At 37.6% G+C, this 27,697-nt stretch overlaps 1 protein-coding gene across 3 annotated transcripts in view; it reads left to right on the forward strand.

Annotated features, from left to right (window-relative positions):
- The window catches only part of scaper (S-phase cyclin A-associated protein in the ER), a 71,413-nt gene that overhangs the window by 6,828 nt on the left and 36,888 nt on the right, over window positions 1-27,697 (forward strand). For 2 of the 3 annotated variants that reach the window (XM_038268739.1, XM_038268740.1), the window contains exons 3-22: window positions 1,833-1,909; window positions 2,141-2,338; window positions 6,054-6,154; window positions 6,566-6,682; window positions 7,156-7,283; window positions 7,363-7,649; window positions 10,392-10,745; window positions 11,673-11,840; window positions 11,935-11,998; window positions 12,087-12,204; window positions 12,687-12,798; window positions 13,219-13,359; window positions 13,469-13,624; window positions 13,713-13,855; window positions 14,765-14,846; window positions 14,935-15,087; window positions 16,793-16,900; window positions 21,849-21,985; window positions 26,279-26,344; window positions 27,022-27,148. In XM_038268739.1, the coding sequence (XP_038124667.1) occupies window positions 1,833-1,909; window positions 2,141-2,338; window positions 6,054-6,154; window positions 6,566-6,682; window positions 7,156-7,283; window positions 7,363-7,649; window positions 10,392-10,745; window positions 11,673-11,840; window positions 11,935-11,998; window positions 12,087-12,204; window positions 12,687-12,798; window positions 13,219-13,359; window positions 13,469-13,624; window positions 13,713-13,855; window positions 14,765-14,846; window positions 14,935-15,087; window positions 16,793-16,900; window positions 21,849-21,985; window positions 26,279-26,344; window positions 27,022-27,148 (2,837 nt within the window). The remainder of the gene's footprint in view (window positions 1-1,832; window positions 1,910-2,140; window positions 2,339-6,053; window positions 6,155-6,565; window positions 6,683-7,155; window positions 7,284-7,362; window positions 7,650-10,391; window positions 10,746-11,672; window positions 11,841-11,934; window positions 11,999-12,086; window positions 12,205-12,686; window positions 12,799-13,218; window positions 13,360-13,468; window positions 13,625-13,712; window positions 13,856-14,764; window positions 14,847-14,934; window positions 15,088-16,792; window positions 16,901-21,848; window positions 21,986-26,278; window positions 26,345-27,021; window positions 27,149-27,697) is intronic. The other variant, XM_038268741.1, reaches the window with a different exon arrangement.

The raw sequence follows: 27,697 nt of genomic DNA on the forward strand, positions 1-27,697 counted from the left end.
TTATTTGATTCTTTGCTTCACATTGACGCTTTGCTAAAACATATTTCCTGTGTAGTAATGGTTTGCTATTTTTTGTGCACTGCAAACATGCAGTTATTTTTTACGTTACGCTGAAAGGGCCACGCTATATATCAAATAGCAGTCGGCATTATTTTTAATTTTCCATTTTCAGCTCACATTTCATGCTAGCCTGATAAACCAGACTAAAAGTGAGATTAAATGTGTAACTTAGTCTGGTCCCGATAAATGAAATATCGGAACATTGTTGATGAGAACAACCCATTGTTTTTCAAAACGCTGTCTGTGCCTATTGGCCAACGCTCTGACTAATGAGCACAACTGACTGTGACGTAAGCACGACAGAAAGCTGGTGGGGGAGTGTAAACAAACAGCCTGTCTGTAAAACGGCGAATACGTCCTTCTTAAAAATGAATGAGCGTAGAGCCTCTTCCTGCTCACGTTTCAATGAAAACCCCAAGTCTAATCCTTCTAAAACTGATTCCAAAGCTGAGCCAAAAATCGCCATCAGAGCCAGCGGTCCTTCACACACGACTATACCGAGCGGGCCAGTGCAGACGGGCTGCGGTTAGCCCTGGCTGCCGTTATCCTCGGAGGTCTGCTGGTTGCTGCGGCCCTCTCAAGTTCGGAAATTATTTTTTAAATTACGCATTAAATCGGTAAATGGACCATATAGTGACACTTAAAGTATAATATTGTCGCCTCAAATGATATTAAAACTTACTTTTATTGAACAACAGCAACAGAAAAGATAAGTTTTAACTTTCAATGGAGTGCTGTATTGAAAGCTGCTGCTGCCGCAGTGCATGCTACTGTTCAATAGTTGTTGCCAACTTCCTTGTTGTGCTTTCTCCAGCGTCGCACAGCTTTATCGTCACGCCCTCAAAAACCCGCCTGCTTTGCATCCAGAAATTAAAAACACCTCTCTGCGTTGTGATTGGCCCGCCAGTTCTAGGGCCTGGGGCATTGATCAAGCCTAGTCCAAACTCTCAGGCAAAAATTATTTTGCAGCTGGTGGGTGAGGCTAGTTTACTTGGCTAATTTCATGCCACAAATATATCTGCCTGGTTAAAGGCCTTTAGATTACATCAAGACCAATGTCTAAAGTGTATTTTTAGGACTTGATAGTTAAGTTTATGGTAATCCCACATTTTTCTCAGACAGCTTGATGTCCTTTGACACAGATCTATAGTACCGTAGTAGAACTTAAAGGCATGATTGGAAAGCATTGATCTGAATGTCTGGGGCTTTAAATGAGTTCCCCAAAATGATTGTATTGTTCAGTCTTTTGCATATTTTAAAGTATTCTTTGTAATTTACTCTCTTGAAATACTTTTCATCATAATTATTAATATGATTTTATGCTCTAGTGGCATTTATTCTATCATTTTTGAAAATATGCAGACAGGAAATGGGTTAGAGAGAGGGAAGGCATATGGCGAATGTCAGCAGTCCGGGACTCAAACCTGCGATATTAGACCCAAAACCTCTGTACATGGGTCACGTGGTTAACCCCTGCACCGCCACCATCCCTCCAAATGCTTTTCTTAGAAAACAAAACAATTATTTTTCTTTCTTTAATCATGACTGGATTTCTTAAGCTAGATTAGCATGGTTTATTATATCTACTAATATGGATGCCTAAACTCTATAACAAAGCTGAGTAGACTGAAGATCAAGGACAGAAGGCAGGGGTCCTCAGTGGGAAATGATCTGATCCATTTTTCTTTTTATCTTTATCAATCTTTCTTGATTGACTTAATCCATAAAGTCAATGTAAGCCTTCTATGTTGGTCTTGTTTTTCTCTATAAAGCAAAGTCCAAAGTTTTCCCCATCGGCTGTGCAAAGCCTCAACGGGTCACTACTGGACAACAGAAGAATAAAAAACAGGTGAGATTTCCATCATGTTCCAGTAGGGGGCCCCATTCACCAACACTCAGCAATTCCTCACTTTTCTGTTCCTCAGACCTGTTTAATGATTTACAATGTATAAGTTAGATTGTAAAGGTGTGTTAATTGTTCTATAACAGGTCCCAGCTGTCCAGAGGAATTGCATAATAAATGTAAAGAGGTCTGTTATCATAAAGGTTTGTCTTTTCTTGATATTCGGTGCACTTCCAGAATGCTGGTGTGGAAAGTAAGAGCACATCCGGAACCATTTTGGACAAGGGTTCTGATAAGAGCCCCACCAAAGCCAGACAGCCCCGCAAAGTGGACCTGCGTGCTCGATACTGGGCCTTCCTCTTCGACAACCTGCGCAGGGCCGTGGACGAGATTTACGTCACCTGTGAATCTGATCAGAGTGTCTTAGAATGCAAGGTTGGTCTTTTTCTTCTTTTTTTTTTACAATGAAGATGATGAATTTGACAGATCTCTAAAACGGCACAATCTTCTTGGAGAAGCAGAAATGAAGAAATTCAGTCAAATATGTTGGTTACATTTCATTCTTTGCATGTATTTGTGTTCCTTTTTTATTCCTTGCTGCCCAAAAACTCCGACTTTTTAATAGTAATGAGCACTGCATTCAGCATATGTTTATGGACAAGCTCCAAAGTGTTGTAGTTTTACACAATATTAACAAAAATTAGAAATTAGGTTACTCTCCATTTTGCCCAGGAGAAGCGTGTTTTGTGATACCAAGATTTAGAGGTTTTTGACTTGATTTTGTGTCAAGCAAAAAACTGTCTGTAGAATTGCAGGCATTTCAGTTGGTATCCAGTCTAAAATAAGTGAACGACACAATACAATGATTTCTAATATGGGATTGCTTTATAATTGTTTTAGACTTTTAACTTCTTTTTCACTAATATTCAGCAGATTTGTCCTTTCCATTTGGAAAGCTTTGCTTTCCCTCTTATAACCTAAGATGTTCCTTTAATATTTCTACATAACATTTTTTCTTCACAATGTCATTTATTTTGTACGGTGTCTTTTCTGCCTCAAGTCAGCCACACAGCATGATTCCACCACCTCTTTGCATTAGAGTTGGATAGAGTTCTCACCCTTTAACCTCACCTCATGTCCTTGAACCACAAAAGTCATTTAATGACAATATGCTTGCATTTTATTTCAAAAGACCACACAGCCACGCCTGCAAAACTCAATAACTTTTTTTCTGCATTTACAAAATGTAAAGACATTTAAAATCCTTGACATCATCACTATCCAAGCTTTCCCAAGTTGTTCAAAGGCATGGTATAATCTTGATGCATATTGCCTTCTAGAAACAAATTGACCATTAGAAAAATCTCTCTGTTGTGACTCTTGGGGAATTAAAACTAGACATACAGAACAGAATGGGTCTTTTTATTACATGCAAACTTTCTACTAAGTTTCAACTTTTGAGTCTGATGTTCATTTCCATTAGAAGGAATAAAGATGTGTTTCCTAGGCTCAAAGTTTGGATGCCAAGAGTGTTTTAGTCGCCTGTTTAAAGCTTCTGTACTAAGGCTTCTGAACACTAGAGGGAGGCCTTGAGATCACAACACTTGTGTTCCACTTTTTGTTTGATTCTAAAGGGGCTCAGACTTTTAATTTAAGGTTAAAACCCTTTTATTTTAACTATTTAATTCTGAAACACATTTTTTGTTGTTGTTGTTGCTTCACATGTTACACATAGCAAACATCTTTGAAATCTTTTTGTTGGAATGGTTCTGATGGAATTGTTAATAGCTGCTCCAGGAGTTTATGACAGAACCCTGTTCCCCTGCCGTTCTCCATTATGCTGAAAGTGGTTCCGGCGCAGACCCCAGTTCCCCACGGTGGGCTTGACTCGGTGTCCATGCCACGGCACAGCTCCCTGTGGTGTGATAAGCATGCTGTGTGTTGTCATGTGTCAGAAAACAAGCTGCTGTGTGTGTGTTCTGTTTTTTTCCCCCCTTCATACTTTGCTCTCACACCCACTACTCCTTAATGCTTTCTAATGGGCATGAAGTCTTGTTGCTGGTCATAATCCCCTATCCCACCCAGCTCGGGCTTAATGGACACTGATAAATGATGGAGTCATCTGGAGAGGAAGCAGAGTGCTTTGATTAACCTCGGCCACAATCCCCTGGTGAAGCAGTGAGCTGTCTGAGTTGTATGCTCTCACACAAGCAGCTCACCATTTTCCACCTCAAACTTCATGAACATTATCAATAAACTGCATTGATGCAGAATTATTTGCTAAAGCTTTGTCACTGTGATATATTACATGATTTCAAGCAACTGCTGTGTGATGAACCAATGTAAACAATTTTCTGAGCTGAGGAATAAAGGGTGATAATGCTCATGTTTCTTTACCCAGAGCACAAAGGAAAGGTTTTCAGAATTTCAGTTTGCTGGGAAGAGTTATAGTTAAAAATAAAAAAAGGGGAATAGGTTATTTTATTCCAAATTGTATAAAGGAGTAAATGATGAACACAAGATTAATGTGTCTAATAATTTGCTAAACATGGCTGTGCTTGCCATATGCTTTCCAGTCAACTTAAGCATTTATACTCAACTGTATTTAATGTGTTTTGCCTCTCAAACAATGAACATGTCTGATGAGTTGATTATATTTGAAGTAGTTACTGTTTATGCACCACTTTATAATTCTTTGAATATGTTTTTTTTTTACTTCTGAAAAGATAAGCAAATCCTTCTCCATATTGTTCTTCATTACCAAATGAACACCACAGCAATAGCTGAAGACTTTGATGGTTGACCAGCCCTAATCAGCAGGCACGCTGTTAAACACATCTTTCACTGGATTGACTTGTCTATTAACTAAAAGCACCATGAAGCTTTACTCTCAATTACCACTCCCTTCACGCTACACATCAATCAGTTGTGTCTGTTTCATTGCAGCTCAGGGGAAAAGCCGCACACAGGCTGCAGTTTCTGCACAGCCGATGCTGCGACTGAAATAAGCTGTTGTTAAGGATCAGGGTGCTGTTTTGTTCTCCCCTAAAGGGTTCCTGTAAAGGGTTTGTCTTTACACAGATTCTGTATAAAGCAAACCCAAACCGAGACAGGGTGCATTTTCATGTCACAGTATATTCATCAATTTTTTAAAGTTGGAAAAATAGTGTAATGTAATTTAACCTTAATTATTAGTAATTATGTTTTTGTACAGAAAAATAGTTGCTACTTTTAAAATGTTTCCTTTATCGCCCTGGTTTGTCTCTGTGCCTCTTCCAAAGGATGTTTGTTTAATTTATTTAATTGTTCCGCAAGTTGCTTTCTTAGCTTAAGAAATCAGCTGTAGCTCTGATTAAAAACACAAAATCAATTCAAAAGAATTTAGACATTCAGGATTTCCTTCATATTTACAAAAGATTTCTCCTGAAACAGTTTTAGGGATTTTTGCTGATGTTTAACTCGACAGCAATATAATGTTAGCTGGATTAAACCTGTTAATGTTTATTAAACTTACTCCATGCAGTAAAAGATAGTTTGGTTACTTTGGTGTAACATGTGGCACCACGTTTGTTTAGGCCAAACTTTTTAGCTTGGGGCTATTTTAGGGCTGCTACAATAGGCTGAAATTATATTTAGGTTTGTTAAGTTATGAAGTATTTTGAATGTAAGCAAAGTTATTTGCTTAAATGATTTCTAATTCTAAATATATTTATACAATTTATTATCAAATTAGTAATCCTTATTATTATTTTTTTTTTTTTTATAAATAATTGTCTGGTATCTACAGGGGTCCATATTGGCCACTCACATTTTAGTTTTAACTGTAATCATCAGGATAAATGCGGAATTTTTAAAAATTCTTTTCATAAAATTTTTCCAAGTGATGAATTCTGATCATTTTCAGTTTATTACTGTAACAAGCAGCAGCATATGTTTTGAATTATGTTGAGTTGAATAAAATATCGGGTCAAAATCAGTTTTTGTTAGAGAACGGATTTCCTGTGAATTTCCCCACATTTAACCAGTAAAAAAAAAACTTTTATTGATTTTATTTTGTGCATTTGAATACAATATTTTAGCTTAGCCTTTTTTTGTTATAGTTTTTTTTTTTTTTTTTTGCATTATTTATCTTTTTTAATGCTCTTTGCAGGAGGTGTTGATGATGTTGGACAATTACGTTCGAGATTTCAAAGCACTCATAGACTGGATCCATCTTCAGGAGAAGTTGGAAAAAACAGACGCACAGAACAGGTTTTTTTTCCTTCTTGATTTTATTTTTCACTTTTCTTTGTTTCCAAGTCTCATTCCTTATGCTAAATTGCTCCCAGAGGCAAAACTGGAAGTGCGGGTGTCTAGTCCAAGGATTTGAGTCACAATCGAAGAGATCAATAGTTTTGACTTTAATTCAAAGAGATCCATGAGTTTATTGGCGTCTCTTTAACACGGTGACCGCTGCAGTCTTAAATTGACAAAGAAATTAAATTCCAAGTGCTGCCTCCCTATTTGTCCCTTTAAAGTGTACTGTTAATCAATGAGGTAATATGGATCTTTTGCATTTTCTATTTTTTGCCAATAATAGCTATTTAGCTTTTATTCAAATTGCACGAGACGGGTCTGTTGATGAATGATTAAATTTTAGTGTCCTATATGTAAATTGTTCAGGCCGACCTCTTTAGCTTGGGAAGTGCGAAAGATGTCCCCTGGACGCCATGTAATGCCAAGCCCCACGGCAGACAGAATAGTGCCCTCTCCAGGTACACGTCGGGCGCTAAACTTTGGGTAAGCATGTTTTCTTTTGAACTTTAAATCTCTTTGGTATTGACTGTGTGGTTTAAGGATGGCACTTTGAAATGTATACGATTTGAAAGGGCAGACAGTCTGCAGCGCGAAGGCCAATGATTATAGAAGCTTTTGTTTTAATGTGATTTGTTAAGGCTCTCACTCTTCACTTAGAGAATTAGTGGAAAGGTGTAGAGGAAAGCGTCAGTTAAAGACTGCTGAGGCATAGGTTCAATATGTGCACTGCTTTGTAATCTGATGCTGCAGGAAATGGATATTGATCATGACAGCCATGTTGTATAATCTAGTTCTATGCTAGCTCACATTGGAGCCTGCAGGGAAAGCTTGATAGACCGTTTCCTGCAGGCGAAGGGTTGTCATACTCTAAACTATGACTAAATTCATATTTCTAAGCCTGCATTTGCATGATTTCATACATTTGCTTGACTGTTTGTTTCTCTAATTGTCACCAGTGGTCCTACACCAAGTCTGGCCGCCGCTAGGCTCTCTCACACAGGTCCCAGCTGGGCGGACAGAGTAAAGTGCACTCAGGCCACCCACAGTTCCAGTCAACCAACCACATCCCCAGCAGAAAAACCTAGTAAGAGAACACTCAGGGCCCAGCACCATCAAGCACTCAAATGATGATGCATTTATCGAATTTCTGCTTTGTTTTCCAGGTAAGAAAGATGCTGAAGGCTGGGAGACTGTGCAGCGAGGACGGACTGCCAAACCTCGCTCTGCTTCCATGGTTGCCAAGGTCAGTCCTGTCTTGGCTCATGTCCGTGCTAAGCAGGACAGCACCAAGTGTAATCGGTCACATCTACAACAACAGGAAAAGCAACAGCTCCGTCCTGAGTGTCCTCCGGACAAGGACGTGACCCCAGCTGCCTCAGGGCAGCAAGTCACTGTGACTTCTGTCCCAGTGGAGGAGGTTGAACATCCACAGAACGGACACATAATGGAGGTACTAATGTCGAGTACCACATGACATCTTTCTCCTAGAGCCGTCCCTGGATATCAATTATTCACGTGGAGCACTGAAACATTAGATCATTTTATCAGCTGCATTTGTTTTTGTTTTGAGAGCAGTGATATTAATAGGCAAACTGTCCAGACAGGCTTGTCAGCTCTGGAATAATTGATTATATGCTGACATTTTAGAGACAGCTAGGCCCATTTTTATTGCCATGACATAAAAGCTGACAATACATCAAACACACTTGGTAAGTGTGTGTTATAATCTTCAGCTAATGTAAAACAAAGCAATTCTTTATATTTAGTCTATCTGCTCAGATTGACTCAGATGACTAAAGCATGATTAGACATGGGCTGGGAGGAGATTTTCACCAAATGATAACCTAAAGTTCTAAAAACTACAGCAAGAAAATATATTTTCAATAACTAAAGACACAAATCAATCACATGATCTAATGGCTTTCACTTAAGACCCAGAAGCAACAATTATTTTACCCACTGCAAAAATAATTTACCTTATTGATGTTTACTTGTCTAATAATGCTTTCTGTAATGTAATCAGTGTTTAGAGATGAATACATGGACTTTTTGTCATCAAAATAGAAGAATCTTTTAAGATAAACACAGAAAACTAACAAAAGGTTAAAAATAATCAAAGAATAAAGTAATAAGATATATTGGTTGACTTTATTGACCTCACAGTGGAGAAATGTAATCGTTACATCAGCTCAAATAGTCAAAGAAGAATGTGCCAAAGGAAGAAAAAGGAGCAAGGTATATAAACAGTGCATCTACATATGACAGCTTTAAAAAAAAAAAAAAAAAAAAAAAAAAAAAAATTTATAGTAGGATCATTATACCGGGTCATTGCATAGGGAGTTTACATGGGTATTTATATAGATGAATATTTACATTAATATACATTTAGTTATTGTATTAAGAGTCAAAACCTGCGAGTGAGGAAATGGATATGAAAACTTAATCTTGGTAAAACTGTTATCATGGATAAACAAAGATGAAATATTTTTCGAAATCTTAAGAATGTTAAACGTTTTTGTTAATTGTTAGAAAACGTAAAAACTTAAAGCCAGCCATTTCATACATGCTTTTAGGGTTTTATTATGACTATTTGACAGGTGAAGACAGTGATGAACATTATCCTTTAGTGAGTTTTAGTTCAACTGATAGTTTTATTTTCTAAAAGAAGGATTAGGGTTTTTGTACAAGCAGATGTGATGAATATGATGGGCTAATACCACTACTAAGTTATCAATCAATTCTTTGAAATGTGTTGGTAGGCAGTGCTGAGTCTTTGCAGTGGAATACAGAAGTAGTTTCTGTGCTAAAAACGGCACATAACAGTAATCATTGATAAACTTGAGACTGGATTAAGAGAGAAAAATCAAAACATTTGAAATGTGTTTCATGAAATAGGTGAATTTGTTAATGTGGTTCATCTTGATTTAGATTCTAATGTCAGGTTTTCAATCTGACCTGAAAGGTTTATTGATTGTTCTTATATTTGCTAGTTTCTGTCTGAGGATCAGTCTCAGTTATCAAAACAGATTTGAATAAAAATTGGTAATTGCTAAAATTAGTTTCTAAATAGATTTACGTACTGTCTTCGTACTGTTAATGTCTGCAGTCAGCTACCTGACAGATCATCCATTCAAAGCTTGTCAATCATTTCTAAAACTGTGTCCAACCGTGCTCCTTTAATTTCCACACCCTGACTGTCTATTAGTGAGGAGTCCAGCTACAATAATGCATCAGCGCATGCGTCGAGTTTATAGAGTAAAACCCTGTGTCAGTGTGCGTCTTGTTTCAAGAAATTCGTTTGACTGATACAGGTGCTTTTTCTAACTGACTAATGCACTAAACTGTGTTTATAAAAGTATCTGTCAACTGGATGCATCTGCTTACATTTGATCAAATTCATCAAGAAATATTGAGCAGCTTCAAGGCAGATTAAAGTTTGCAGCCTTCAGTTTAAATTTTCCAGTTATCGGAATTTTAAATCTATATTAATTGAATTTTAGTTTACCGTACCTACTGTACTTATTATTTACATTCTTTTTAATTCTAGTCCACAAGCATCCTCATTCACATGTTCACCTAAATGTTCACGTTACATTTGTTCACATTATTTATTGACTGCATCTAAAAATATCAAAGATATTGTCAATTAACTGAAGACATGAAATAATATGGCTTAGAATGACTTAAATTATATTATTGTAGTAGTTCATCAAATCGGTGTTTTCAAAGAGGCTGCATATGGGGAATTTAAAGGTCCAGCAGGTGTCAGTATGACCAGTATCAACTCAGTATCAATAGTTTGCAATGTGTCAGAACGCTTCATGATGCCTCATCAATTTATCACTACTTGTTATTAGATGTCTTTCTTGTAAACAAAGCTTTTCACTCCAATATTTTTTTTATTTAGTTGAATTTTGAAAACTCTGACCATTTAGAATTTTCTCCTGATTTGTCTGGCATCTGATTAAAAGCATTAAAACTGTAGAATGGACAGTTTTTATGTCTTGTAACTTTAATATTTTACATGCTGTCAGCCCATGTCTAAAAGCATGTTAGTTCCAGTTTCCCTGCATGTATTTACTTTCTTGTATGTGGCTGATTACACATTTTTTCATTTAATTTTACATCATGGTAATGAACAGATATGAAATATGCATGTCTTAATTCAGTGTCTGTGTGACTGTTGGTGCAGCCCCTGGCAGAGCCTAAACAACACTCAGAGCAGTGTATCGACGCACCCTGTGAAGACGTGCCTCCCCCTGTAGCATCACTTGTCCCATCCCAGGCCTCAGAGGGCCCCCAGTCCAAAGCCACAGTCCCACCAGCAGACATTATTACTATGTCAATCCCAGTCTGTGCTCAGACCATTACAGCATCCGTCGACCTGCAGCAGACGAATGGGCTCAGTAATCTGTTGGCCTCTCGGGACGCTGGAGCTGAGGGGGGCGCGTCACAGGGCATGACAACATCTGCTCCAGGACAGGCCGAGGCTCCCATGGCAGCGGTGAAACTGGAGAGTGTGCTGGACCCCACAGAGCTTTCTACTGTGAGTGCTGAGAGATGGAGGAGCAGAGGGAGGGGATGGCTGAGAGGGCAGAGATCCCCTAGGGTTCTTTATCGCCTAAACAAAGTCTGCCTCAAGAAACCTTCAGACCAAATGTGCAGACAAGACCCTGCAGCTCTGTTTAGTGTTGGTTTAGCAGCATCCACTGGTAAAAATAGCTGTGACTAGATGACCTATGTGTTGTATAGAATATTTTAAGTCTTTTGGCTAAAATAAATCTTTCAATTTAGGTTAAATCCTTCTTGAAGCTTCAAATTTAATTCCATTATCATATCAATGGTATTCATTTTACCATGTTGCAGTCCATTTTAGGTCATTATAAGCCTGTTTTAAAATTACAATAAGTGAAATATCACCTAACCTGCTCCCTTAAACGCCAGAATAAATGAAACTTTTTGTTCATTAGATGAGGAAAAGTTTATTTCCCTGTTGTTCCGTGTATTCTATTTTTAATGCTACAAAAATACGTCAACTCTCAGATTACTCAAATCCGTAAATAAAGTCGTTCAGTTTCCTCCTTCCACCATCTCTTCACCCTCACTGTTAATGTGCCTTGCATGACTTTTGGATGCTTCCCCCCTTATATTTGTGGTGGTTGGTGGTTGTGCATGCTCATTAAAATCAGACAATCACAGAACCTTGATTTGATGGAAAATATTTCACCTGGTATGATGATCAGAGTTCAATCACCAGCAGTTTAATGCCCCCTTTTTAAAAAAAAAAGTTGTTCAGAATGAGGAGTTTGAAACAATCATGCAATATTTGTCTATAGAAGAGTTTCTATCTCTCTCAAAGGTTTTATTTATTACCAGGTATTGATTTTTAGTTAAGTTAATTAGTTAGTTTATTTTTTGGTTACAAAATAAGATTAAAATCCATTTGTCTAATTTAATTGGTGGATGTGTGCAGCCTCAGTCAATGGCAGAGGTCCTGGCTAAGAAAGAGGAGCTGGCTGACCGGCTTGAAAAGGCCAACGAAGAGGCCATAGCTAGCGCTATCGCTGAGGAAGAGCAGCTGACCAGAGAGATTCTGGCAGAAAATAATGACCTGGAGACCGACAATGAAAGTGATTTCACTGTAAGATAACTCATGCTTAACTTCCAAATGTTTGGCACATATTCCAGCTGTTATGTAAATCTGTTAATTTACTAAAAACAAATCTCTGCTGCAGGCTAACAGCTGTGGAAGTTATGGAGGGAACATGGATTGGAGCGATATGTTAGCTGACTTTGATGGTATGGGATATAACATCTAAATGAACTTTATTTTTTAATGTTAAGTTCAAGCTATGGTCAGAATAGTTTAACTGGTTTTGTTCTCTAGCTCGAGAGTCTTGGCGTCAGAATACCTCTTGGGGTGATATGGTAGAAGAGGAGCCTGCCCGCCCTCCTGGACATGGAATCCACATGCATGAAAAATTGTCATCACCATCACGCAAAAGGTACGAGTATTTTTCTTTTCTGCCATTTTTCATTGTTTGGTTTAGAATCACAAACTTACTTAGGGTTAAATTAAAACAGCCATTGATCCACATCAATGCAATGGTTGATGATCCGAATACATCAATGCAATATTAAAACATTGACTTGCATTGTCATATTTAAGATAATTGTAAACAGATAATCAGTTAATTTTTGTAACTTGAAGATGCTGTTTAGGATTAAATGTCTGATCCCTGTAAGAACTTAGCGATAATATTGTCGAATAATCTTTGAGTTTAGCATCATATCGATTGCAGAACTGTGAGTTGAATTGAATATATTGGAAATCATATCTTGAAAAACTTTGTATGATGATAAAATGTAAGTGGTATCACAAACAAATGATTCTTTTTTTTTTTTTTTTTTTTTGCTTGGCATGTTTGGTTACCTTCTACAATTCTGAAGCAGATGGATGAATTATTACTTTCTATTATCCTTACAGAACAATTGCAGAGTCAAAGAAGAAACATGAGGAGAAACAACTGAAGGCACAGCAGCTGAGGGATAAACTTCGTGAGGAAAAGACACTCAAGTTGCAGAAACTCATGGAGAGGGTATGTCAGCTGACCTGATGGATAGGTCCCTAAAGAAACTCCATTCAAACTATACTCATACTGGCTTACAACGAGCCCCTCTTTCATCACTCTGCCTGATAGAATCACTAAAGATTAAAACTCTGCAGTCACATTGAGGCCAGCTGGCCACAGTCACACTTGGGATCTCTGGCCAAAATCTACAGCCTTTCATGAGGTTTGTTTTCATTCTGCAAGCCATAGCAAAATGAGAAAATCTGAGAATAAATTGGGTTAACCACATAAATTCAAAAAGTGTGGTTTATGGGTATTAAGTCCCACAAGGATGGACAGGTGAAGACAGTAATTGGACAAAAAAAACACTGTTTTGTCTTTATGAATCTATTATCCATACATCTTTTTTTTTAATCTTACCAGCTAATCACTCTTCACTTTCTGCAGGAGAAGGATGTGCGAAAATGGAAAGAACAGTTGTTGGACCAGCGTCGGAAGATGATGGAAGAAAAGCTGCTGCATGCTGAGTTCAAGAGAGAGCTGCAGCTCCAGGCCATTGTGAAAAAAGCTCAAGAAGAAGAGGCCAAGGTAGAGAAGGGAATCCCCCCCCCAAAAAGACTTAACAGTGTGTCTAGTTTGGATAATCAGCATTTTGTTTACATTGTCTAATACCAATTTCTCTTCTATGCTACATTAGGTGAATGAAATAGCTTTTATCAACACCCTGGAAGCCCAAAATAAGAGGCATGATGCTTTAGCCAAGTTAAATGAATATGAACAGCGCCTTAATGAGCTACAGGAAGAGAGACAGAGAAGACAGGAGGAGAAGCAGGCCCGAGACGAGGCAGTTCAGGTTGGATATTCATTTATTGATTTATTTGATGTGTCATTTAGACATTTAGATACATGTTTATTTTGTGATTTTCCTTTTTGTCTTGTAGGAACGTAAGCGGGTCTTGGAAGCAGAGCGGCAGGCGAGAGTGGAAGAGCTGCTGACGAAGAGAAAGGAGCAGGAGGCTCGTATCGAGCAGCAGAGGCAGGAAAAGGAGAAGGCTAGAGAAGATGCAGCACGGGAAAGAGCCAGGTTAGTGATCCTGAACCTGGAGGTTTAAACTCGTATTTAACTCCATAAAGTTTAAATACAATAAATTATATTCCTATATAATTAAAATATATAGGGATATGCTGACATTCATTAATTTCCTACTAAGTGAGATATATTTTAATGATTTCATCTAATGATGCACCAGTCTTATGCTGGGAATTCTTATCAATGTAGTAGATCGTTTTGTTTTTTTTTTGTTTCATTACAGAAATGGCAACCTAATCCACTCATGCAAAACCTTGCAAAATATTCATACTCCTTGAACCTTTTACCACTTTGTTACCTCAAAACCACCAGCCTGTATGCATTTACCTGGTACCGTATATGATGGCTCTGATTATAGAGTGGGATGGAAAAGCCACATGGATTTTGGATCCTTTTGCCATACATTTTAATTTAGCACCATTACTCTTTAAAAACCCTTAATACAATCAGCTGCAACCAGTCGTCTTTTATAGATTACCTAATTACTGTAGTAAATAAGGTTCAGTAATGTGTAACATGATCTCAATTGTTCTGTGAATGTCGCAAAGGTTTGTTAAAGATAATAAAATGCATTAGAGAGGATAAATGCATTGAGCTTTTGATATCTCACAGGTCATTGTTTAATCATGCATGGCTGTCCACCTAAAGTCTTCTTCTAGAGTCTGACTTTCTTACATTACTTTTGCAGGGTTGATTGATCAACTAAGGGGTCGATTAGATTTATCAACGCAGAGAAAAGTTAGGTTTTAATACTTGAAGTTTCATCCGATCTGAGTCAAACTGATCACTTTTTAGGGGTATAGATACATAGATTTAAAATATTAGGCAATTATTTTTATTATCATTCAAGCAACATGAGGTATGGAGGTATTTACATTTAACTGCATGTTGTTAAATCTAAAGGGACCGTGAGGAAAGACTGGCTGCTCTTAGCGCTGCGCAGCAGGAGGCCATGGAGGAGCTCCAGAAGAAAATTCAAATGAAGGTAGGTGTTTACCCTTCTGCTTTCTCTGACGTTGCAATAATGTCTGCTTCCTATACAACCTACATTTTTGTTTTTGGGTCCTTTACAGCATGACGAGAGCAGTCGAAGGCATATGGAGCAAATGGAGCAAAGGAAAGAGAAAGCTGCTGAGCTGAGCAGCGGTCGACATGCAAACACAGACTACGCCCCTAAACTGACACCGTATGAACGCAAGAAACAATGCTCGCTGTGTGGTGTTGTGGTATGTAAAGTTTCAGGGTTTACTCTGTTTTCCTGTAAACCATTATATTCACCCGCCAGTATTAAGTGAGTGAATAAAGCTACCTGAACCGAAATTAATCAGATTTCCTATCAAGCTCCTCATTTAAAAAATATAGATTAAACAATCTAAAGCAATTTTTGATGTTAGTCCATTATTAAAAAAAGAGAAAAATGGACCCACCTGAAAACACCCGTAGTTTAGGGCACTCTAATGCAATTATTGTCCGTCTCCATATAAGAACAATGCTGACATAGAGATGATGCTTCTTAATAGTGTTCATTTGAATTTGGATGTCAAAGCATTTATAAACATTATATAGGATTGACCAACTCACTCCCTTAAAAAAAAAAATAAGCAGCTGCCATGACAACAAGGGTGGGGCGCCTTGGCACTTCCAGCCACCATCAGATAAAGAGAAGGGTCAAGGGCAAGATGGGGAATCTTGTTAAAATGTTAACTGACCTCATGCTAACATCTGACACCAGAGATCACAGATGGGTCAGCAGTGAGCACTTTGTTTAATGACATTAAACACAAACCGCCTTAAAATGGGCCTGCTTGCAGAAAATGATTTAAAAAAAATATTTCTGCTTTTGCCGTTACTTGTTTTGATGGCAGTTTATCAGACAAGCCTTTATATAAAGACCTCCTTGAACAAGTATTCATACCATTTAAACTTTTGTACATTGAAAAAGCACATACTTCCATGTAGATTATTTGGATTTTTATTAAGTCAACACAAAGAAGAAGATTATTAGGATTTAAAAGGATTAGACTTTGGCAAAAATTTCGTTCTCTAGATGTGGCAAGATCTGCTGTTTACATGTGATCACTGCTGCGCTTTAAGAAATGCTAATGTCAAATGAGCTGTACAAAACGAAATTTTGTTTTGTATACGCTCTGTGTATACAAAATGACGTAAAAAAATGTGTCTAAGCCTAAATCCTCAAGAGTGTACATTGAAAGGTGGCTTTGATCCACATGTGGCTCAATTCTCTTTATACATCTAGCTGAGACCTAAATTATTCATATGTAGAAGTTAAATAACTTTAATTCAGTTGCTGATCAGCTCATTGAATGTTTCCATTCAATTGAAAGCAATTGCTGTAGAGTCAACAACACAATGCTAGTGAATTTTTCGTCTCTACATGCTCTTGCAGGAGAAGCTATTTCTGCAAAGTCAATGACTTGATTCAGTCAGCTGGGTTTCTGTTGATGGTTTTTGTTTTTTACCAATTTGAGTTTATGATCCTATAAAAAAATCGTCTCTATTACGAGTAGTTGGATTACTTTTGTACTAAACTGTAGCACAACGGGTTTTTTTCAGCTTATTTGTATAAATAAAATGTTGAAAAAAAAATCTAATGTTTTCTCTTGCCTCTAAAATCCGACTATAATAAATGCATGGTAGAAACTCAGCAAAACTATTATATGAACTTTTTTTTTTTTTTTTTTTCAAGGCACTGTACATCCTGTGCAGGTGTATTGAGTCGCCGCAGCATGTTTGGTGTGTTTTGTTTCTTTTCTTTAAACGGAGGTTTAGGAGCCATAGATTGCCCCATTGTGCTTATCTGGGTGGTGTATTGTTTCACCAGGGTAAAGAGGGGCCCTGCTGACCCTTTCTTACTTCTGTCTCTATTGTGCTCATTGCGGTGACCTCTGACCACCATGTTTGTATTTGCAGATCACCTCAGAGGTCCACCTGTTCAGCCACACCAAGGGCAAGAGGCACCAGCAGGCGGTGCGAGATAGTAGCAGCATCCAAGGCCGGGAGCTCTCTGATGAGGAAGTGGTGCGTAACACCAACACACTGCCATGAGCAAACAATCTCTTCATTCTGTCAAAGACTACTGCCCTGCTGCTGCTTGTGTTATGTAAATAGACAAAGTGAAACAGCAGTTGTCCTTTATGATGTAGGCAATGTGAGCATTTGTGCATCCTATTATATTCTGCCACGGCACTGTTGCTGGCTTTGTAAGGTTAGAAATGAGCCTTAAAATGTACATAGTTAGGCTTGAGTGAAGGTTTGATGTTACCCTGTTGTTGTCTCTAGTGGGAAAGCAGCTTCTTAATAGAGCGTACTCTCTCCGGCTGCAATATGAGATTGGCTTTACAGCTAAGCTCATTGTGTTGCCGACAACTGCTAGTGTTAGAAGCGGCACCTTTGGTCCTTCTTGCATGCTTATTTTATCATTAAATCCCATAGCAGTGCAGGTCCAATGCAGTTAAATGACCTAAAACCAACCTGAAAGATCTCAGAAATGTGTTTCTTTTTTAAAGATGATCAACAATATATAAATTATTCCTTTGGGATTTTTCTAGAATTGGAAAATATAGTTTGATTGGGTCTGAGTTTTTACATTTCTGCATTCTTTTATGCTTTGAGTCATTTGAAACGCCATCTGTAGCTGCACTACTTTTAACAACAAGAACAGAACCTCCAAAGTTATAATTAAAGTCAACAGTCTAAAGTAGTTTAAAGCAGCAGAGCAGGGAGTTTAGGTGATGTTCACATAGCAGTAAAATGCAACTCTGACTTTGTTATGGCACTCTGAAAGGCCCAATTCTGATCTCTTCAACTCTGAATAAATCTGGTGTTTCCAAATTTGGTGCTAAATTAAATATGTGTTTGATAGTTTTCAAAGCATCAGCCGACAGAATGGTCATTTATCCGACTTACACAACTTTGTGCTTTTTAACTCTGGCATCTAATCAAGCAAGTTGATTAATCCAGTCATGACTTGCACTTCGCTTTAAGGCAACCTGAGGTTTCAGTGTTGCCACAGCATTTTATACAGTCTGGCAGGTGGAATGTAACCAGGAGCTAAGGTAATTTGTGTCATGAAATACAATCTCAGGCATGAAAACATTTTTTATTGAAGAGGTTTGTGAACCTGGCAGCGGTCGGAGGGTTAATGTTATGCCCTTGCTCAACAGGAGTGTTTGTTTTAAAAGTTTTTTAAAAGACCGATGATGTGATTTAGCAACACAGCATCTCATTTCTTCAAGCTGAAGACAGACAATCCAAAGGTTAACACAATATTTACCAGTGAGGCTAAAAAAGTTATTCACCAAAGGACGTTCAGGAGAATGAAAAGGATGTAAAAAGAGGGCATTTAGGGGGTTGGAAAATAGCTGCAGACAAGATCGGTGTAGAGTAGATGATTAAAAACTCCCTAACTTTCATGGGTAGCTAAAGAAACTGCAATCTAGCAGCAAAAATTCAGGAAAGGGATTTCTGTAGTGCTTTAAAAGTAAAACCCACAGAGGATGTCCTAACAGAAGATTATATTTTAAAAGAAAATAAACAAGACTTTATGGAAAACAAAATCAGAAAATTAAGTATATGTACAATCTGTCCAATAAAACAACCTAATTATGATTAAGATAAGTAGCTGAAATGCTGGACTTGGTGTTTATTCAAATAAAAATGACACTAAAAGCCATATGACAGTGGTGATTTTACTGTTGTGGTATGAGGGCTTTACAATAACACCAATATCATGAGCAGCTGCAACTAATGCAGCTGTCGATAAACAAATCCTGTCTAATAAACAGTTATACAAGACTGGGCTTTAAGATGGATGACAGGCCACTTGGTGTCAGGGAAATGGAGAAATGTTTTCAGTGCTATCATATTTCTACTATCAGAGCCAATCTGTGATATTAGGCTAGAGTTGCGCCCTTCTGTTTGACTTTGCAGGTTTGTTGTTGTGGTAGATGGCTCTCCGTCATCCCATCTGAATCTTTTTACTTTTAAAAGCAGCAAAGAAATGTAAATGTAAATCCCTTTTTTGTCCCACTTTTGGGAAATTCAGTCTCTGCATTTGACACATCCCCTTTGGGGCAGTGGGTTGCCATTGTGTGGCGCCCGAGGAGCAGAGTTGGGTTAAGGGTTTTGCTCAGGGGACCAGAGTGCAAGCTGTGGGGATCAAACTGGGTACTTGCAACATTCTCAGAGCACAAGCGCTCTGCTCTACTCACTAGGCCAACACTCCCAATAATTGAAGTTCATGTCACAGTATTCTTTAGCAATATTTGATATAACTGTGATTTTTGTAACCTATGGTATTTTTGGATTTAGATGACTATAATGACTAAAACTGTTTCATTAGGGTAAGTGGCCATGATCAAAATAGCCTCTCGATATATGACAGGTTAGCTACTTCCTGATGACAAGACAGCTACGGCCGATCCCCAGTATCAGTGACTGGAGGGCAAAGTTGCATACATGTAATAAGAACAGAAACTCACGCTTTGTAGATAACACAACAGCTCTATATGCAGTCAAGTTTTTGTTTTATATCCGTTTATTTTAATAAATGTTGTGAACAATTACTTTACTGTTAAAAATGTTAGTTCTTTAGATATAGATTCATTGATTAGTTAGGTTTTGTTTAGCTCGTCACATGAAAATTTAATTGGCTCAAACATGTATTTTATTCTGATCTTATTTTTATGATTTAATTTTATCAAAAACCCATTTAGATTTAAACATTTAGTTGTCAGCATCCAGTATGGTTGTGTATGTTTGACATAACAGCAAAACACTGTTTCGGACAGTTGCTAAAAACATATAACTTGTCCTACTTTATAGTCTTGCTACACAAGGAGAAAAATAAAACTTGCAGACATATAGAAACACTTGGGGTTTGACCTCTAAGTTTTATGTTTAAAATGGAAATTATCCTTGTATTCTTATGGAAAAAGACTGTTTTACTTTCTGTAGGTTAAGTTTGGATTCACTCTGTACTTTAGTGAGACTAATCTGCTGTGCACAATTAAGGGTTTTTATTACCCCTCTCAGCGACAGCCTCCATTCAGGCAGCAGGTGCAGGAACAACACTTGACCAAAGGGTATGGTATCCCACACACAGGTTAGCTTCACTGCTGAATAGAAACTCTTAACTGATGGCCATCCTATTCTCTTGGGTGTTAGATGACAGGATAATTGGGTAATTGGTTTCTTGCACATATATCATACTATTCAAATTTGGTTACATTCCCCTGTCTGCTGGTGGAAACATCAGAACCATCTGACAGCGTCCAGACAGAAAGCAGCCCCTCCAGCCTGCTTACATGTCTATGGGTGGGCTTGTAGGTAGAAAACCAAATGGAGTATTTGAGGTGTTCACTGAGTCAAGTGGCATTACCAAGAAATGCCCCAAAGTGTTCATCGTAGGTGCATTGAAAAGTCAAATATACATTAAGTTACAAGCAGGGGCCATATCACATCGTGTGAGAGAGCTTACAGTTTTTTAGCAGGGTTCAACTAAAGTTTTTCAACTAAGGCAAAACATAATGGGAATCATACTTTCTTATGGGTTTCAGCATTTTATACACTGTTCAGAAAAATAAAGGGAACACTCAAATAATGCATCCTAGTTCTCAATGAATTATTCTCATTTAATATTTTGTTCTGTACAAAGTTGAATATGCTGAAAACAAATTCAATGTTATATCCTTAGAACAGGTCAAAATGAGGCTCAGTATTGTGTGCGGCCTCCACGTGCCTGTATGACCTCCCTATGACGCCTGGCCATGCTCCTAATGTGGTGTCTGATGGTCTCCTGAGGGATCTCCTTCCAGACCTTACTAAAGTATCCGCCAACTCCTGGACGATCTGTGGTGCAATGTGTGCTCAATTGCATTCAGGTCTGGGGAACGGGCGGGCCAGTCCATCAATTTAGTGCCTTCACCTTGCAGGAATTGCTGACACTCCAACCTCATGAGGTCTAGGATTGTCCTGCATAAGGAGAAACTCAGGACACACCTCACCAGCATATTGCTCACCAGGGGTCTGAAGATATAATATCAGTACCTAATGACAGTGATGGTACCTATAGCGAGCACATGGAGGGCTGTGGGGACATCCAAAGAAATACCACCCCATACCATTACTGACCCACTGTCAAACAGGTCATGGTGATGGATGTTAAAGGCCGCAGATCGCTCACCACGGTGTCTCCAGACTCCATCACATGTGCTCAGTGTCAACCTGCTTTCTTCTGTGAAGAGCACAGCGCAGTTTGGGGGTTTTGAGACTCCTGATGTTTTCTGGCAAATGCAAAGCATCCTGCATGGTGTTGGGCTGTGAGCACAACCCTCATCTGAGCACAGGCCCTCATACCATCCTCATGGAGTTGGTTTCTAAGCTTTCGCTCGGAAAGATGCACATTTGTGGCCTGCTGGAGGTCATTTTGCAGGGCTTTGCCAGGGCTCCTCCTGTTCCTGCACAAAGTCAAAGGTAGCGGGCCTGGTGACTATCTCCTTGTTTTTTTTTTGTTTTTTTTTTAAGCTGATACAGATCACAATTATAGCTTTTTCTTCCTACATTTACGTGATCAAAATGACAACAAATGTGATGTAGTTCTGAATTAAAACAAAGAATAATTAGCATTTTCAAATTGATAGAGCGATGATGATTGCTCTTCTTGTGGTCTCAAGGCAATGCTGCTGAAGGTACTAATGAATCGGCAATTCAGCATTTTCGCTGATGGCGTTTTAAAACCACAAAAACCAGCTAATACTGGCCAAAAATATCAACTGACCGATGTAATGGTCTATAATCTGGTGTGTTCGGTGACTCCTTCTGATAAGCCACCTACTCATTTACTTTGTATAGATGTTTATGTTACATTTTTTTGCAAACCAGTAATACATTATTGATTGAAATGTTGTGAATACCTTCCACACTTGATAACATATATTTTCTATGCATTTTTCAATTTTCTTTTTAGGAGCATCTGTCCTTAAAGAAGTATATTGTGGACATATTGACAGACAGCTCCGTTTCCTCTGAGGGTGTGAAGGATGGAGAGGAGCGCCAGAAAGCACGGAAGAAAGCAAAGAGACTTCGTGCCAGAATGAACTCCAGGTAATAACATCCTGTTTTTCTCTAATCCTGGCCTTCTGTTTTTCACCTTGCTTGAGCCTTATCTTCACACAGATACTCAAGACAGAACTGAATTATTTTTAATATAAGTGTCAAGGAGACAGAAAGCTGATTATATTTACATCCTGGCTGTCTACAAAATTGCGCTGATGAAGTTAATTTATGGCCACTTTCTGTGATTGGGGAGCAAAGCTGCAGATCGATCCATGGGTCCTTTCTTTCGCCCCTATAAAGAGCTCTTCTTCAAATTGCTGCCTTTAGCACTGCCAAATCTTAAGTCTGTTTCAGTGTAAAAATATATGTTGAAGTATGTATGAGCCATGCGTATTTTTCTGTAAATCAATAGTGGTTTACAAATAGGACACTGTTGTGTATCATAATGTGGGCTTCAACTCTGTCAGATTAAATCACTGTCAAAGAAGAGAGATGAATAGACAGAGACAATTTTAATGGTAATCATTGCCCCACACTGACAATATATTCCAAAATGTTTCAGAAAAGTCTGCTAGAACCACCAAAATTGTTTAGGATTTGGGATGTTGAACACATTTAGACTTATTCAATGCCTGAAAATTGAAATTCTGAGCTTCTATTTTGAGGATAACATAGGGCTGGTCAAATAATCCATAATATCAATGAATCTGTTTTTTTTTTTGTTTTTTTTTTTTCTTTCTTTTTTTTATAGTAATGGTTTAATTTGGGGGAATGCTCCTGCTGAGGATTTTTCCCCCACTATTGCACCAACTTACTGGCTGTGTAACCACTAGCTGCAAATATTTAGTTTATTGTTACAAGCATTGTCACAGCTTGAAATTTGTTGCCCTTTAAATTAGGGCTGAAAAAAATTAAGCAGATTAATCTTAATAGATTATTTAAATGATTACCAAATAATTTAGTAATCGATGAAACATTAACTGGAGTAAAGAGACTCTAAAACTTGTCTTTAGCTGGCTGAGCAACCCACTTAGACCGGAAATTATACCAAAATTGTTTAAAAAATATCTAACCATTTTGCATTTACGATAAAAAGAAAATAAATTAATTAAATAAAAGCTAGTTTTTGAAAATAATTTATGTCACCCTTCAACTTATCATCTAGATTTTCTGTTCTTAAAGCAGACAGTGTAATATGCTCTAGTAGGGAGCTATCCTCGTGGTTAACTATATTTCATTCTATTTGTTGGATCATTTCATTATAATTTTATAATTGATTTCAATCTACAAGAAGTCTAGTCTGACAAGAACAGTGAAATGACTGGACATCATTTAGTAAAGGCCAATGAAGTTTTACAGTCATTATTGCTATTGAATAATGCTTCTCTCATAGCGTAATCCTATCATATGTGGTATTATGCATTATTGCTGAACTCCTGCTCTGTAGTTTAGTGACTAACTGAAAAGCAGACTTGCTTCTGTGAAGCTTATTTCCCTTTATTTTCATAATGGTTGTGTAAGACAGACCTCTTTTTTTCAGCCCTACTCGCAGATAAAGTATGAATCATAAGAGATTTGTTAAGATAATATATTGTTGTTATGCTGTCCACAAGAGTGTATAAATTTTTAAAACGACTAAAGAGACAATTAGAAGCTTAAACAGCCATCCATCTTCTACACTTTATTCTCTGTACTTGTGTTTTTTTGCCTTTGAGAGTCTCAGTGGTCCTGCGAAAGTGACAACATGATCTGCCTCTGTTCACCATCACTCCACAGCAGGCCCACTGAGACCAGCACTCAAAGGCTGCAGCCCTTTAGAGGTCATAAATAACACAGGGCTCCCGTAAACATAGAGGTGAGCCACTTCACCGCTGGGTGGAAATGAACCATTTTATTGAAACACCGCGTGGCGTCTTTAAAAAGTAAGAGGTTCCCACAGCATTTGTCTCAATGCTGAAGTTAAGTACTGGTTTTTTCAGAAATTGGAATCACATCAAGCCAGCTTTTATTTTGATCCCCATTCTCCAGTAATGAAATGCAGTTTTTTATGTTCATTTTTTTTTTTTTTTACCCAGCGTTTTTTGTCATCACACTGTCACAAATACAGAGCAACAAAATTTACCCTCTGTATTTATCCAATCCCCTTTGGGAGCAGTGGGCTGCCATTGTGTGGCGCCCAGAGAGCGGTGTGGGGTTAAGGGTCTTTGCTCAGGGAACCAGAGTGGCAGTCTGTGGGAGTGGGGCTTGAACACAGAACCTCTGGATTCCAAGCGCAATGTAGTCTGTAGTCTCAGTAGTATGCCAACCCATGACTGGTCTATACTCACAAACCGATGTCTTCACCACTCTGGTGTAATCTGCTCGCCAGCTGATTGGCTCCCTGTGGTCCAGTGTGCAGAAAATGCTGCAGACATTGTCTTTTTGCGTTTGAGCACCTTAAGGATAGTGGTTTGTGTGTGTGTGTGTGTACAAACACTGTTGCCAACTTGACTATTTTGTCGCTATATTTTGCAACTTTTCAGACCGCTCTAGGAACTATTAAAAAAAAAGAAAATTTGCAACAAATCTAGCGACTTTTAAAAATGTAAAAAGCACAGATCACTCTGAGTTTGCTGTCTTCAGTGAAGTTCTCCTAAAAAGCACTGTCAGGCAGTCGGACTCTGCAGCATTCCCTGCTTGCAGTCAGAGAGAAGAGCTGCTTCACTCATGATGAGGCACACATTCGCGTAGCTTCCACTGATCCATCCTAAAACAGGATGTAAATATATTTAACATGTTTTGTTTTTTTTCTTTAAAAGTGTAAAAAATGCATAACTTCCTGTATTTAATTCACACAAAGCTTCATGGGCTGTATGTCTCTGCTAACTGTGTTTAGGTTGAATTTGATAACGCATGAAGACTGATTTATGTAATTTAATTCAGGTAAAGTATTAGTGAATACTTGCAATTATTGTATATATGTTGTATTTAGGCAGTGATTGACATAGATTTGACCTATTGTTAGGATAATTATCATTGATCATATTTAGAAAGAAATTACAAAAGCACATTGATAAGAATTTTACCCAAATACATAAATTGAACACAACTAGATGTCAAGTTATTTCTATAACCATTTTACCCTCCTTTAGTCCAGAAGGAATATTTTTTTTTTTATATCTATATAAACAGTTAAAAGGGATAAACTGAGATTTAGAAGAAAGAAATGTCGCCTGAAAACAAGTGGAAACAAATAGGTTAGTCTACTGGAAAACATTTAATCTTTTTTTAATTGGTGCAGAAATGAATTAAAGAGGAAGTTAAAATGATTCTAACTCATTCGATATACACATGCTTTCACTTTAGTTGACTCCTGTTTTTTTTTCTCCTTTGTTCATATTTAAATTTACTGTAATGATAAAAAAAAAAAATACTTGATGTTGAAAACATAAATGGTCTCTTCTGTTCTTTCGTTTCATGCCTTATTTTTCCCTTCTACTTCCTTAGTATTTGAATAAACATCTTATTGCACCTGGCTTAATGTACTTTTTTTTTCTTAATGCCTTCACAGTTTCTTCACAGCTCAGCGTTATTGTTTTTTTTTGTTTGTTTGTTTTTTTCCCCATGAATATCTGGAAAAGTATTTTGGGAAGGTTGTAAATTGTTTTCTTGTTATTTCCTTTTGATTTTTTTATTTAAACACCTATCAAGTGAGCAAACATATTCTGACAATTGAATGCTTGAATAGTGCAGCTTGTTGTCAGTGGCTCAAGAGAACGTTGGTCCAGAATTGATAAAGAGGAAGATGGACAAATCTACTTGTCAAATACCTAGAAGCGTCTGATTCCATCAGTCATGAGACTGATTACTGGAAGGCTCTTCTTCAAACTTTGATCAATAGTTTCTTATCATGTTTGGGAAATGCTGATTAAAATGTATGCGCTCTTTATCAGATTTCTATTTCTTACGGATTAAAATAATGTTTTTGCCTGCTGTCCTGATGCCACTAAAATGTCATTCTTTTTGTTTTATTTACTTCTGTATTATCTGTATGTGTGATTGCAATGGAAGTTTGATCCCATATTCTCAAGGATAACAAGAAAATGTAAGGAAGGAATTCTAGCAATTAAGTGTTGATGGGAAGACTTGAAGCCAGCTAAACAGTTGTCCCTACTGACCTAAAGTCTGATTATTTTAAGCAGAGGTGCATGACGATTGGCTGACAGGCCAAATAAACGGAGTTGGTTTGAACTGTTTTCTCACCGTTGTCCCTCTTTGATACTCTGCTTCCTTTACTGAAAGACCAAGGTCTTGTTTTTGTTTCATGTGTTTAAAGACGTTTTCCTACTTCTCATTTTGCAGAGCAAAGGAATACGAGACGTCAATGGAGGCCAAAAATCCGGTGCCCGACTCCCCGTACAAAGCTAAGTGAGTAATTATTAAAGTCAATAGCGCTTGATATTTTTAAGGATTTTTAAAATAATCATTTTCCTACAGTTTGGGGGAAAAAATCTAAAGAAGTCATAACATTTCTTGATTTAAGATTCTTTAGTTAATAGTAACTTCTTTTATTCAGAATTACTTCTTTTTTTTTGTTACAAGACCAATTTTATTGCAAATTGATATTTATGCATCCGATTCCTTTCTCTTTTATTTTTAGGGTGCTGTTTTGTCAGATTCTCTTTTTTGTTTCCTTATTTCTTCTATATGGTTTCTTTGTTTAATTTATTGTAAGATGTTTTTCATTTATATGAAGCAAGGTATTTTTTTTCCAATTATTCTTTATTTCATTACATCTGTTACACATCTATGTGTACTTTTTCTAAGCTGAGTCTAGCTCTTTCATAGTAGATTCGGTATTTGTTTTACTATTTATTGACATTGAAGGAAGAATAAATTAACTGTTTGGAAACAATAACGCTCCATAATAGCTACACTTATTTATAGGCATGCCATGAGTTTTTTTTAAAGATCTTTTTTAGAGTTATTGTACAATCATTTGATGATTTCATCCTTATTTTTAGATGTGTTGGTTATGTTTAAACTTAATGAGATAAAGTTTTAGGTAAATCTATAGTAAATGTCTCTCTTTTGCTTTCCTTCAGATTACAGCGTTTGGTAAAAGACCTAATAAAGCAGCTGCAGGGCCAAGATAGTGGACAGTGGGCCAACAACAAAGCATCTGGACTGGACAGAACTCTGGGAGAAATCTCCCGCATCCTAGAGAAACAGGTACACGAGCAGGTCAATCATACGGTGCCAAAGTTTAGGTTTATGACTTGTTTTTTCTTTTAGTTTTATTTTTGGGTCTTATTTTGTGCCAAACATCCTCCCCGACTTTGTTGCTATTATCTTTTTATTAATTCTTAGTTTTTGTTTGGATTCCCCTTAAAGGCTAGTATGTCCTCTGTAGGAGCTTTGCTGTAAAGCCCAGACTTAAAAAAATAGGCTTTAAAAAAAAAAAAAAAAAAAAAAAAGTGGAAGTTTTCCATCATACTGTTCCTGCCATCTAAGCATATTGAAAAAAATGTATTTCATCAGAGAGAGTGCTCCGGTTGTAAGCTTCTGCAGCATCTCCTCCAGCTCAATCCTGTTTAGTTGCTACCTCTACAGGTCGACTGCTGTGCTCTGAAAATTATTTAAGTAAACTTAATGGGAAAACTTCAGCTTCCTCAAGATTAGGGACAACAATGGCTTAAAGGAAGAAGGTTGAACTACGTGGCATCAGGTAGTGCCAGCCAGAGGAGATAAAACGGCTAATATGATAGCTCCACGGTGGGA

Source organism: Cyprinodon tularosa, unplaced genomic scaffold (assembly GCF_016077235.1).
Source record: "Cyprinodon tularosa strain WSP-4 unplaced genomic scaffold, ASM1607723v1 ctg71, whole genome shotgun sequence".
Taxonomy (NCBI): Eukaryota; Metazoa; Chordata; class Actinopteri; order Cyprinodontiformes; family Cyprinodontidae; genus Cyprinodon; species Cyprinodon tularosa.